General features: G+C 49.2%; 3 protein-coding genes across 3 annotated transcripts; 1 reads left to right on the top strand and 2 right to left on the bottom strand.

The window, feature by feature from the left end:
* Positions 1 to 799: 799 nt before the first annotated feature.
* Positions 800 to 2,299, bottom strand: AO090011000692 (uncharacterized protein; the record flags this gene model as incomplete). Its single annotated transcript, XM_023233061.1, has 1 exon — positions 800 to 2,299. The coding sequence occupies one exon, from the start codon at positions 2,297 to 2,299 to the stop codon at positions 800 to 802; it is 1,500 nt and encodes a 499-aa protein (XP_023093600.1).
* Positions 2,300 to 9,409: 7,110 nt separating this feature from the next.
* Positions 9,410 to 10,492, top strand: AO090011000690 (RING-H2 finger protein; the record flags this gene model as incomplete). Its single annotated transcript, XM_023233060.1, has 3 exons — positions 9,410 to 9,470; positions 9,555 to 10,068; positions 10,126 to 10,492. 3 exons carry the CDS (start codon positions 9,410 to 9,412, stop codon positions 10,490 to 10,492), a joined length of 942 nt encoding a protein of 313 aa, XP_023093599.1.
* Positions 10,493 to 12,348: 1,856 nt separating this feature from the next.
* On the bottom strand, positions 12,349 to 13,804 carry AO090011000689 (questin oxidase family protein; the record flags this gene model as incomplete). Its single annotated transcript, XM_023233059.1, has 3 exons — positions 12,349 to 12,896; positions 12,945 to 13,137; positions 13,718 to 13,804. The coding sequence occupies 3 exons, from the start codon at positions 13,802 to 13,804 to the stop codon at positions 12,349 to 12,351; spliced, it is 828 nt and encodes a 275-aa protein (XP_023093598.1).
* Positions 13,805 to 14,200: the final 396 nt, after the last annotated feature.

Below are 14,200 nucleotides of genomic sequence, written 5' to 3'. Positions count from 1 at the left end.
GCGTCCTTTGCACAGAATTTCCGAAACGCAAGATCTTGAGGATTTAATGTGGGGAGCAGCTTCGTCGGCGGTTCTGACTGCCTCAACTCTACAACTTCCGTCCACTAGTGCTCAACGATAGCCAATCATATCTATATCGCCAATATAAAAAATCCGGAGAAATGCCCAAGTACCAAGACTCCCCATATGCGGCCTCAGGTATGGAGGACGGAAACCGATCTCCGGCGTGATGACTAACCCCCTGTACAAGACCTGGAAACAGCTTCATGGGGAAGAAAGGGAGGTTCCCATATTCGAAAAAGACACTCGTCTACTACAAGGACTGTCGATCTCTCGTGTTAAACCACACAATATGTACTTCGTCATGCATTCCCGTCATCATCATAGAAGTATTAATACACATGTACAATTAATCCCTCCATGACACCCCCAACAAGCCACAGAATGACAGGGTAAAGAAGATTACAGCCGGCCAAAGGCAACAATTCATCACAATATGCCCCCGTGAATCCAGCAGAACAGCACAAATAAGGGGACCACATGCAAACAAAGTAACGGGAAATGAGAAATCCGAGCACCGTGACAAAGATGAACAATGAAGAAGACTGTGCTATATCTCTTCCAAGCAATGTTATATTCAAAGGAAGCCCATCCCGTGCAAATTCTATTAATGACCCGAATTTTCGCCCGAAAAGTCAAACAACCTTGCAAGATGGAACGATGGGAGAAGAAGAAAGGGGGAAAAAAGAAGAAAGAAAAAAAATGCAGTATACTCGCTCGTAGATCAACAATTTTTGCTTCATGCATTCATCATGACAATCCCGACATCAGGATTCAACGCGCCATCGGTCGAGGCCAACTGACTGACTTGATTCGACTCACTGAGAATCAGACGGTTCTCCGAAAGGGTCTCCACTAGTGTGTTCGGTCGTCCAGCGACGGTGAAGAGAACCTTCAGCAGCACATCCTGATTTTGGCTCCCATCCGCCGTTGGGGCCGTCTGATGTCTCGTGTGGGTCGAAAGCGTTCGAACGAGGGACCGGATCGGTCCATCGGTCGAGGAATCTCCGAGGACATCGAGGCCGTCAATGACGCAAACGAGAACGGGAGGGGCCAGGTACAAAAGCATGTCAATTAGCGAGAGCACCTCCTTCCAGCTAGTCATCGTGCCATTTAGCGCGCTGAAGCGTTCCGTATTTAGATTGCACGCGGCGTGGCCTTCCAACACCGGAGGCAAGTAATCAATTAATTGTCGAATGAGGCTATAAGCGAGCGATATAAGACCTTGTTCGAACAAGGTCATCCCACTTCGTTCTTCGGTGGGGAGGGAGCAAAAGTGAGAGATGACAGGTAATTTCGCCTTCCGAGCAAAGGTGGCGTAACAGGCCGAGATGAGGGCAACCGGGCTAGGAAAGGCAGTGGTTGGGGAGCCACCAATGGCGAGTACTTGGGAATGAACATTGGTGGCCCATTGCTGCAAGCATTCCACAACACTGTCCTCGGCAATCACATCGACATCGGAATCGAGATCGGTCACTTGGTCGTCGTTCCGGAAAAAGTCCTGAAGGTGCTTCGAGGCGAGCTGCAGCTCTACTCGAGTATATTTGTGTTTAGGCCCTGAGGACCATTTGTATCTGGAAGTTTCTTGGGACGTTATCAATGTCAGTTCCGACGGCAGGTCTGTCCCGAGGTCACCACCCTGCATACCTATGTCCTGTGCGACCGTCGTCGTTAAGCAGGCGATACCGCTGTTTTGCTGGGTGACAGACCGAAGCCGCTGGCTGGTCAAGTCGAGCATCTGCAAGAGAAGTAGATGGCTTTCGGCCCTTAGCTGGAGTCGCTCCGCCGCATCGTGTTGAATTTCCCATATCAACTGACGGGTCATGGCGCTCTGAGCTATAAGCCGACGGTCCCATTTTTGAAGGCCGACTTGGCTTAATCTCGTCTCCTCCCAGAGATAGAGGTCACTGCTCTGCATAATTTTCCGCTTCTTTTCGTACTTCGGGTCGTCCATGTCCATGCCATCGATCAGTCCACCGATGATGTGGATCGCGCTGCTTCGAATGCTCCAGATGAGATACCGAAAGTTCAAGTATACATCTTGGTGCAAGCACTCTAGAAGACGACACTTGGACCTTCGCACATACCAGTCCATCAACTCCCCCAGGAAGAAGAAAGTCAAAGAATAAAATTTTGCAATAGAGGTGATTGAATCCGTGGTGAAAGCTAGTCCATGACTTCCAGGTGGTAGGCAAATCGATTGATTGACTTTGACTAGAGCCCGGATGACGCCTTCCATGATTCTAGGATAACTTGCCGACGCCTGCCAAGCCTGTTTAGCATGCGGTTTGAGCTCGAAGGCCAGTCGCAAAAGCTCACCTTTATGATCGACTGCAGGACACCGTAGAAGAGGGATCGGTAGGACTCGTTCTTGGGAAGAGTCGTCAACAATACTGCGTGGGGTTCTATGGTTTCCAGAAACGTGTCGCAGAGCGTCATTGAGCGGCTAAATACTTGCTGCCTCGGGTGAGACAGCCACCGAGTCTGCACGTTGCGTACCACCACCCGGACATCCTGAGACGTCTGTGGTCGTTCCTGAAATTCGACATGATCTGCAAGAGGAAGGTTTTCTTGAAATCTCTTCCAAGACTGGGTCAATTCGTTGTACTCCACATCGAGTATCGCAATCATCGGGTGTCTGTGACGGTATTAGCCATTTAATAGCCTATGGGTAAAGATCGACGGTGGATGTATGCGATCCAATCAGCTGAGCTTTGATGTTAAAAACGAGAGGCGACCGGGCGAGGAGGTATGTGTGTGCCGATCATTGAATTTTATATTTCAAAAGTGGAAAGGAAGATAGGAGGGGAAGAATGAGGGGGAAACAAGGGGAATCGCGATGAGATCAAAAGAGATGGAAAATAACTCAAAAATAAAATCCATTGAAAAAGAACGGGGAAAAAAAGGTAGAACAAGCCTTACTGTGAAAGAGGTCTTTTCTCGAAACGTTTTCTCCAAATACTGGCGGCGAATTGATCGTCCTCAGCAGATGGAGGGGCTGCTGGGACGAGGGAGGTTGGAGGCGGCATTCTGCAGCGCTGGAAGTCAAAGCGTCGACTCTCCCTGTTCAAGGCCGGAAGCACAGGAGAACGATTGTCTTGCCAACCGAGTCGATGCGGTCATGTCAGGGGAGGGTTAGGAGAAATAAACCAAAAAGGAAAAAAGAAAGGAAAAGTCCAGACAAATGCACTGGTTGACCATTCAGCAAGAGTGAGATAAGATGTGTGCTTGGATTTCAGGGGTGGTCTGATGTTTGTCGGGTTGGTGGTGTTGGTGAGGGTGGTTGATTGATATGGCGATGATTTGGCTTTTGTCGGCTTCTGCTTCTAGTCCTCTTTTCTCTTTGTCCGCTGTTTACCGGTTCATCGCCATGTTGTGCATAGTTAAGGTGAAAGCAACGGGTAGACCCGCTCAAAAGACACGACCGATTTCTTTTTCCCTTTTGAGGACTGCGGGAGACGTTGAGGAAATAAATGAAATGAGGGGGAAGGAGGAGGAGGACAAGGGCATCACCAGAGGAATCGATAGAATAAAAGAGGGAGAGGAGGAACAGGAAAAGGAAGAGAGAGAGCGAGTAGCGAGAGAAAAGAGAGAGTAAGCCCAAGAAAGTCAGTAACTTCTGCTTGTACTCAGAATGGGAAGTGAATTAACATCGTGATTTTTTTTTCCCTCTGGTTTTCTTGCTACTTCTTCCCACACACACACACCTCCACCCACACACAATAAGGGTCTCTAAAATAATAAGAAAGAATTTCCCTTCTTTTATTTTCTTTTTATCCTTTCTCCGGCGTGTCTCTCCTTTTAATCATTATTCCACTTTAGTTTTCTACCTCCCGATTTAAGTTTGTTTTTGATGTGCTTTGATTCCTTTTCCGTTCCACTTTTGAATTTTTTTTCTTCTTTTTTCTCTTAATTCTTTTAATTGTTTAATTTATGTCTGTCTCACTCCTACTTTAATTCTCCCGTCTCTTCCCTGTCGACCTTCCCGATCTGCTCAAATAGATCAATTTGTCTGAATGAGCCGGGGGGGTGGGGGGAAATCTTCAGTCAATGGTTATGAATTGGGAATGAAGAGTGACCCTCAAGCAGGGAACCTTGCACGCCTCCCTGTCGGTGCGGGCCAATCGTCGTCCCCAGTTCAGCGGAGTCATTGGTGGTCTGGTGTTCGAGGCCTCAAATAGAAGCGGGGATGTGCTGATGGGTAAATATTCCAGGCCCTCGTACTAGCCTATGGGACCGTGCTACTAATTTTGGCCCAGTCCGGTATGGTTCCCTCTTTCTTTTCTTTTTGTTCTGTTTCTTTTTAGTCTACTCTTTGGCCATGATTTTCCTTTATTGATCGGTTTTTCTTTTCTTTTCTTTTTCTTATTGTAGATTCTGGGGGAACAAGACATGAGTCCGGGCCTATTGCAAATCATGAACGGCTTTTTTTTTTTTTTTTTTTATTATTATTTGATTTTTTTTTTTATATTTTCTTTTTCTTTCCCTGCGGTTTTAGATATGCTTGTGGGCCACCCGATCTGTCAAATTAATATCCATCTCTTCTGTTCTTTGTCTGTGCTCCCCGTCTCTCCTTTTATTATTATTATTTTTTTTTATCAATTTCTTTTCTCGTTTCTTGCCCTCTCCTATGTACCCTTTTCTCTCTCTCTCACGTTGCGCAACACTAATCAAACCAGATACCCACCTTCAGGATTGATAACCATGTCGCTTTCCCCTGTCCCTTTTTTTTTTTTTTTTTTTAAAAAAAAAAAAAAGATTGCTGGCATCTGACCGAGTCATCAGTGAGTGATGCCTGCTGATCGAGAGGGATTTCAAGTCTCTGAACAAAGCCGACGAAAACCACCAGATTGGTTTTAAAACCCTCGCAACCACTTTCTTTGTTGAGGTGCATACACTTTCATGCATCCGAGTCTTTTCAAATTATCCTCTCATTTCTTTTTTCCATTTAGCCTCCCTGGGCATATCTGGTTGGCCGCCCTGGGGGAAAAGAGCTCCATGAGGTTTAGTTCTGGACTGTACCTTACCTTCGGTCCTAACCTTCCTTACCAGTAGTAGCATAGCCCATGAAATCCCATAGTCTCCATTCACGGGAATGTCACCACCACCGCCACCACCATGGGATTCACCATCCTGTCATCCCACAACCTTTAGGTTTTGATGATCGTGTCGGAGTCTGGGAAGCAACCTACACACGGACCAAGCGTTGCTGTCATGGAGGGTCGAGACCCATACTTCCCACCAATCGTCGTCACCTGATGGGGAACCCATCAGTCCACAGAAAGCTCGTTCTCAACTATGCCAAGACTGGGCCGGGTGGATTCCCTTACGACTCTGGCACGTCTGGTGCAGCTGGACTATCAGACGCCTCATCTGGTCTCTGATATCCGTGCCTCAACCCAGTGTCCTTCCCTTTAAAAAGCACCCCTGATTTCGAATACGAGGTGGGATAAACAAATTGCCGCGAGAAAGGAGAGCCTGATAAAACCTCGCTCCAGACCTTCCCTCTGGTCGATGAAAACGACTCCAGAACATGTCACACAAACCCTTCCCAGCTCTGACTTGGTTCCCGTTTCCTGTCGCCTCCACTACTCACGCATCCTTTGCAGCGTCTCACGGACCTCCTCCAGACCCTCTTTCAGACAGGTCAACTGTCAGCTCTGCAGGCCACATTGACCTGTGTGGGTTTCATGAGTATACCGGTGAACAGTAGCAGAATCCTGATCACGGGGTTTTGCAGAGTCCATAGTTTCCAGATAAGGTTCAATGTGTAGCATCCACACGGCCTGATTGGGAGCCTGCTGGATGATGCCATGCATAAAAAGGAGTTATATACAGGGTAGGTGCGGTAGATAACGAATATGCGCGGTGTCCTCCTACCTTGTTAGATTGGTCTGCGGTGGCCTGCAGATTGTTGGCGATACTGCTTCGCCGTGCTCGCCCGGGATGAGATACTAACTGGAACCAAGCGAAACGGCATTATGACTAAAGAATATGCCAGATTCCGAGCTTTGCCAATTTCCCGGCATGGACATAAATCCGCCACCAAATCAAGCAATCAATGACACCGGACAGACCCATGAAACAGCCCATTCCGGAAATAACATGTTCAGGGTTCTTTTCTCCGAGTTAAAGTAAGGTGCCTCGTCCGGCAAGTCACATTGTTAGATCCTAGCCAAGCTTTGGATATTCCGGGGTTGTTGGCACGGGAGTGAAAGGTCGGACAGCATGCAGAAAGGAAGACGTTGTCACACATGGATTCACTGTGTGGCTGCTTTTGCGGTGAGCAATGGGATTGTGCGTATTGGCATTAGGGTCAACATTCCTGTCAATCGGTTTGTAGTTGTAGCTGTGGCTTGTGCGTCGCCCTAGTCCGAGTTGCAATATTGTGACCTATTGTATCACCATGTCGACCGCATGAATTGGTTGTGAGCTTGTCCTTCTTTTCTTTTTCCTTCCTTTTTCCTCTCTTGCTTTGACTTGCCTTGCTTGAAACGCTGCAGTGCTATTACGACCGAACACAACAGCGCACTACTAACCAACCTGCGGAGCCGACGATTATAAATTTCTGGCATCTACTCAGTAGTTCCCGGGACGGCTGATTCCTAAGAACCTCAAAAGTTCATTAGAGGTGTTTCTTCTCTACGAGAGAACTAGTATCTCTGGTTACTCTTGAAGATGGCCACCCTTACTTAATTGGACTACGTCTCATATCATTAGCAAAAGAAACTGCGATTGCATGGTGAGATCGTCAACCCGGCGTCGATCAACCCCAAGCTGGGTAAACCCCGAGCACAGAGCAAATGACAGGGACCAGAAAGGAAGCCTACCGAATCAAATGCAAGAGAAAGGTAAAACTAAATCCAACCATTTGGATATAGGCACGCAGCATTACCCAGTTAGAAAAACCGCCTCACGCAGGTGATGATCCTGTCGGATGCGGAAGGTCGATAAACATGCAGTGCAGGGCCCGAGTGCGGAGATTCGCCTGCCTCCGATCGCGGAGGCGTGCCACTCCACATGCGGAGAACCCACGGTCGACAGGACATTTTTTTCCATGTCCTGTAGAGATAATATATGATGTACATGACTTGCGATTAAAGGATTGTGGTAGAGTAGAAAGGATTACCGATTGGGTGTTTCTGAATTCAGCCACCGGGATGGTGAGGCTGTGTTGAATAATCCATTGTCGGGCTTACCGATCCGTCTCAGCCTCGAAGTGGATTTCCGAATCAGGTATGTCCACGTCGGGGTTCAGTAAACACGAGAGGTGGAATAGTAGTTCTAAATTCGGGTACATCACAACCACTCAGACATTTTTCAAGCCATGGCACTGGGAACGGCATGCCATGGTATGGTATCGAGTCTTGGTGGTCAGAGAGAGCTGTCTGCCAGCGGATCACCAGTGCGGAGAGTTTTGAAGGTTGGACCGCATTTGATGGATGACGCAACTCATCGCATTCAAATCAGGTGCTTCTCTTTACTTTTTTTTTCTTTCTTTCCTTTGCATGGTTCATCTCCACCTTCTTATGCAATTCAATAGACATTGTTCGAGTTGGCTGTGTCGCCCATAGGTTGACTGGGCGAGAATCCTTTCTGTCTTGGCCTGAAAAATGAGACCAGATCGGCAACATGTGACGTCCATCGGCCCTAAGATGGAACTGCAGTATTTGGTACTGGTAACTTCAGTACCTCCCCCGCATCTTGGGAGTGTTCAACCATCGAAATCAGACGAAATTAAAATGTAGTCTCGATCGCAGACGATTAAACGCAAGTTTGTAATTGTTTGGATAAGATTGCAAGAGGAGCAGACCGATAGGGGATTGATTGGACTGGACCGAATGCATGTTCTGTACCTCGGGTTTCGCTCTGGGCAAATCAAGGCCAGATGATGATCCTCTTATCGTTTTCGTATTGTCCAGACCGAATTAGTCACTCGATTAGTAGTCAGGAAATCCATGGTTCCTCGTTCGAATCGCCGTATCAGTCAACGATTGTGAGTTCCTGAAGTTACTTTTAACCTTTCGAATAATGATTATATCTACAAGCAACGACTCTTCAGTTTGCTTCTTCCCCCACACTTGCTACTTGTACACACTCGACTGGGACGAATACATATTTTCGGTGTTCCCTTTAATTTCCACCGCCTGTTTCAGCGGATCGTCCGGGACATTTTCTGACAGACACTTGCCTTTTTATCCAACGGAGTGACCACTGCAACCCTAAGGAGGCAACTCCACCGTACTGTAAAGTCGGTGGTTGGTTCCCTCTGACATAACCCCCTCTCGCTCTCCACCACATCTCCGAATTTCACCCTCCCGTTGTCGGTGATCCATCCATCCACTTCCATTGATCCTTCTGCTTATCGATAGATTCCACCTTTTCTTTCCCCATCCGCTCGCCCCAAATCTTGTTCCCCGGTTATTGCAATTCAGTTTTTGTTGGAACCCCCACCGTCACGGTGCATCAGACCGGCATTGATCGGCCAGTCTTGTTGTGTACCTATCCGTTATTTTTTTTTCTCTCTTTTTTTTCTCTCTTCTGTCATAGGCGCTCGGGATCGGTGAACGCAGAAGATCCGGGACTAAATGATCTCCTGCGCCCCATAACCTCCGCCATATCCGTAAGCCTCGTCATCGTGGGGAAGTCCGCTCGTCCCAGCTTTTTTCTTCGATGGGGCCCATTCAGGACCCTTCTTTTTTCCCTTTCTCTTTTTCCTCTCTTCCCCTCCTCCTCCTTCTGCTGTCCGCTCTATCGACTACTATTCTCGCGGTAGACTCGTCCGGCTGGTCTGTGGTGCCGTCCAACAACTCCCGGGATCTTTCGTGGGTAGGAAAAGCCAGATTTCATCTGGAGAGCGCCCAGATTCAGCTTCCGTCGGGCATCAGCGTTACTCCGTTGACAACGGCCTTGGTCAATCTCGATCAGAGTGAACTGACGGTTCGTACTGCGCTGCGTGGATGAACCAGTGTCCGGGATGGGTAATGCTGACCGTCCCGCGTAGAACTTCAATGTTACGGGCAACCTCGTGAATGTGGACGATACCAACTCCATCTCATTGAACACGAGTGATATCGCCCTGATCAGTTGCGACCAATCCGCCTATCCCGGAAATTTAGATGCGAGTGAGACCGTTCGCAACGTCGTTACATCATCGCACCGTGCATCGGCGATTCTTTTGTACAGTTCCGAGGTGCATCACTGTAATTACACCGCAGGTCCCAACGCCAACGGTTACATCAACGTCTTCACGCTAGTCAATCCGACTCTCGCGAAGCTTGTCACTAAACTCTCTCATTCATCGACGGGGAACGGTTCGACGAGTATCAAGCCCGACATGTCCTTCACGATGTCCGGGACGCCGCCCACCTCCGGGGATTCCGGTGGGGCGACGGACAGCCCTAATACTGGTATGAGCATTCCATGTCAGCACATGCATTCCTGTCGCAGCTGACCTTGCATCCCAGCTATGATTATTCTGTATAGTATTACAGGTATCATCACGGCGCTCTTCCTCGCCATCATCATTACGGGCGCGGTCCGGGCCCATCGCCATCCGGAACGGTACGGACCTCGATATACAGCGGGGCGGCCACGACAAAGTCGAACGAAAGGGATGGCAAGGGCCATGTTGGATACAATTCCGATCGTGAAGTTCGGGAATCAACAGGATCCCAAGCTGGATGCCGTCAAGGGTGATGTGGAGATGGGCTCTGACGATGAGACGGGTCGTCAGCCAGATGCTACTCCAGAAACAACCACGGTGCAGGAAACGAATCCCCAGGCGACTGCTGCTTTACCGGCGACGAATAATACCACAACCGAGTCCAATACAGAACAAGAAGCCAAACCGACGGAATCTACAGATCATCCCAACTTTTCGTGCCCGATCTGTACTGACGACTTTGTCAAGGGACAGGATCTGCGTGTCCTGCCCTGCAACCATCAATTCCACCCGGAGTGTATTGACCCTTGGCTGGTGAACGTATCGGGTACATGTCCTCTATGGTATGCTTCCATCACTTCCCAAAACATGAAGAATCGCAATCGCTAACCAAAGATTAGCCGTATCGACCTCAATCCCGCCCAACCCGAAGGCGAGAATGAAAACCAAGAAGGCGAAAATAACACGGAGACACAGCAAGAGGGCACCGCCGAACCAGCAACAGAGGAATCACACCATCGACATCGCCGCCTAACCAGCTTTATGCACGGAACGCTGAACGCGCGCCGAATGCGCGAAGCCACCGTCGAAGAGCGTCTCGCCGCGCTGCGCAGCGTGCGCGAAGAGAACCGCAACAGCATCGAGAACGAAGAAGATCGACAGCGACGCGGTCGACTCACGTCCCGCCTTCGTGACCGATTCCGCATTCGCACTCGACGCCACGGCGATGACGGCGAGCAGCAGCCGCCCGCATCAACAGCTACCTAGTACATAAACCGACCGTCTACCCTGTTTATATTACGATGGTTCTTGTACAGTCAACTTTTGCGATACTTTGCTTGCATGGTGGTTTTTTTTTTTTTTTTTTCTTTACATAACATTCTCACTCTCCTTCATGTCCATATTTATGTCTATGATTTACGAAGCACGGAACAGGCAATGAAAGGCACGGCGATACAGGCGTTAGGAAACAGGACATTTCGCAAAAAGAAAGAAAGAACCGGATTCAGGACTTGATCTTTTTGACTTTGAGGCAATTGTACATCTTCCACTGTATATCTCTTCTATTTCACAATAGGTATATATACAAAATGCAAGTCCAAGTACAATACAAACCACCACCCAAGTATGCACATACAAGAAATACATACGATAGTAACAAAACAATACCATCGGCAATCCCCCGAACCAACCCCACCCAAAAAGAAACCCAACAAAACAAAAAAGAAACCAACACGAAGCGAAGTGGACCAGCCAAGCCAAATCCCACTTACGTACGGAGTAAACAGGAAAGATCCATCATCCACCGGGTTCCGGAATCCGTTCGCACGTTCGCATAAATTTCCCCATTCGGATTCTCCCCGTGGGGTTTCGTTGAAAATGCGGGTTGCCTTATGTACATAATTTCTTTTGCGGATGAATGTGGAAGGTTGTGCCGTTGGCTTTTCCTGTTTGGGTTCGCTGCTTATCATAGGTCTACTTACTGTAAGTGTATGTAGGTCGGAGGAGTTCGGTACTGATACTTGGCACTAACTAGACTACTACTACTACTACCAGTACTAGTAGTAGTGCTGTGCGATATCCTGCCGCGTTGCGCGTGTCGATTATCCACTTCTGGCGTTTCTGGAGTAGAGCAGACCCTGTTAAAAAAAAATGATATCTTCGAAATGGCCAATGCGATTCAGAGCTATTAAAACAACAACTTTCATTTTTCGAATATGTTTTCTCTTGGATGCCGTGCTGGATTTCTTTTCGGCTTGTCAGAATCGGGCGTTACGTTGAAATTCTGCATCGTTAATGCGGATAGTGGTTATTGTCAGATCAGTATACATGTAGTTGACGGTGCTAGCTGAAGAAATGGCCAGGTCGTTAACTATACTGCCAATGTGGGATTAGTAGGTCAGTTATTTCCCGCGATTAAAGCTGCAACGTCAGATACTACTAAGTCAGTCGGGCGGAGAACGGAGAAAGTAAAACGGTTCTACAATGTCGGTAGGATACAATCATCACTTCACAATCCGGAATGGACCCGTAGTAGGTAGCGTTGGGCACATAAATGTGTCCGGGGATTTCGATTCTTGAATGATTGCTTCCACACCGGAGGAGGATCGCTGCCGGACCGCTGCGGCTGCGGAGCATACTAGGTCTCTCCCAAAAGTGCTCGGTCTCATGTTCTTTGTGCCATCGACTTGTGGACTGGGCCGTCTGACGTACAGGGAAAGAGATTAGAATTGTACATTTAGTGGGGAAATGGAGTGCCGAGAAGTGAAAGGAAGTTGCTCAACGGTGTCCACCCGGACCACTCCTGCAGGTCCGCAACGATTCTGGCCTGGTTATAGTCTCAGCCAACCCCCACGCTTGGCTGAGGCGTTCCAAGTGTTCTCTTGTACTTCCCTCTCGTAGATTGACCTGGAGCAATTCGATTGCGCCCATGGGCATGGGCTGGAAGAAATCAGGTCGGTAATCCCTCTGCTCGGCGTCCTATTTCCCCGTGTCGGTGAGCCTGAGCTGTTTTACAGAGATGTTGAGATCATTGACTGTGTACATGTCTCTTTGCTTCTGCCCTAATGTATACAAACTAACAGTAGAGCACAGTAGACAAAGTATGAAGGGCAACCGCACGGCTACTTCCGAGGCCTAAACTTCTCCCAGGACTCGGGAAATCCGGATCCTCGGACCCAGAGATCCTTGAAGATCACACCGACGGAATCCACAGCTAAGAGATGTGTGTTAGACGGGTTCAGACAAATTAGGACACTAGTCTCACCGATATTCCCGATCTGTAGCCACATATCGCCGCTGACGGGAAGCCTCTTGCCGGCGGCCTCATACGGCCGGCACAGCTCCTCCGCCATGGCGACTGTCCGAACGAATTTGGCCAGGTGTCCATCGTCTGAGGGATGGAGGTAACTCTTGGCGAATACTTCCGGCCATCCCTGGCGGATCGGATAGGTGCAGATGTCGTTAGGTTGTGGGTCGGGCATCTTGCGTGAGGCCCAGATCAACAAATCCATGCGGCCTTTCATCTCCAGAAGGCGCGCCTTGTTGGCGCGACTCAAATAGGGCAGATCCATGAACGCTTTGAAAAAGATAGACAGGTTCACGGCGTGGATAAAGAAGAAGTCGAGCTTCAACTCCTTTTGGGGGTTTTGAGCGGTCGCCGTCCAGTAGACTACGTCCTCATCAGTACTCTGTTTGCACCAGCTGGAAAGATACTCACTGGCTGTGTTGATCATCTCCACCAGTTTGTCGTCGATTTGGTCTTCAGACACGGACCATTGGCTGCAGTATTTGATGACCTCCTCGCTGGCCCGCGACAAGATGCCATTCTCGAAGACATCGGTGTCCCCGTGGATAGCAGCATCTCGAATGGCCTGGTTGGTGCGCATCTCATCCATGATCTCCACCAGACTCTTGCTGGTATGGTGCGATTGGGCCGCGACCGTCGCGGGCTTGTAGAAGGCGTCGGCGAGGTAGTCCTGGTGCACGGATGCCTGGGCCAGCGCCTGGGCAACAATTGCCGGCTGCTGGAACTCGATGGCAAAGCCTAGATGGATGATTGGGTGGACCAGACCCGCGAACAGGCGGGAGAGGAGCGATTCAGCCAACTCATCCCCCCCAAACACATACTCATTGATGACGGCGGGGACACCCTTGTCCGCGATGACGCGTTGGAAAAAGGCCAGGTAGTTGGAATACTGCTCCTCCTGGTACATATGCTTCATAAATTCTTTCTTGTCAGAGAAAGACAGGATGATGGCTTCGTCTCGGGGAAAGGCGCGCCGCTGGCGGTGATCTTCCCGCTCGTACTGCACCTGGATGGTTTCCGGGGAGGCCCCGAGAGCCCATATCGTCAGCATGAAATGCACAATGTGATCTGGTGGTCGTCAGTAAGTGAATGGATTTTTGAGCAACGGATTGCTCACCGTGAAATTCGATCTCGTTGAGATAGATGTGGTGGTTTTCCATGTCATGCTGGAGCACCTCGCTCACTTTGCGCGCCGAGGCCCAGCTGAGCCCCGGGGTGCTGAACACACCCGAATTGGCCGGTGTTAAGCAAATTTTCGTCGAAGTCGCCATTTCTGGTCAGAAGTCGATGTTAACGGATGGAGGAAAAACGGGTGTCTTCATCCCGGACATGGAGGATTGCACCGTATAAATGAAAGATCGACAGCGAGGTGAATGACGACACGATTCGCTACAGATGGCCGGACACGCCGCTGTCTAGACCCTCGGCTTCGTGATGCTCATTTCTGATTAGCATTTGATCTAGGCTTTCGCCTTTGGTCCGGCTTTGATTCGCATTTGAGCACGCCCTCACAGTTCACCCCTCTGTGCTGTTCTTGGCAGCGACTTGAGTCTCCGCTCGAAAATGTTTTCGGCATCCGGGAGTTATTCGTTAAGTCCGACAGCATCGATGTTTGATCAGTAAGGTCGGAATATCGGCGACGACGTCTGGTGGCGAGGGTCGACCAT

This window comes from Aspergillus oryzae, chromosome 7 (assembly GCF_000184455.2).
Source record: "Aspergillus oryzae RIB40 DNA, chromosome 7".
Classification (NCBI taxonomy): domain Eukaryota; kingdom Fungi; phylum Ascomycota; class Eurotiomycetes; order Eurotiales; family Aspergillaceae; genus Aspergillus; species Aspergillus oryzae.
The sequence above is the reverse complement of the archived record's forward strand: the minus strand, read 5'-3'. Positions and strand labels throughout refer to the sequence as shown.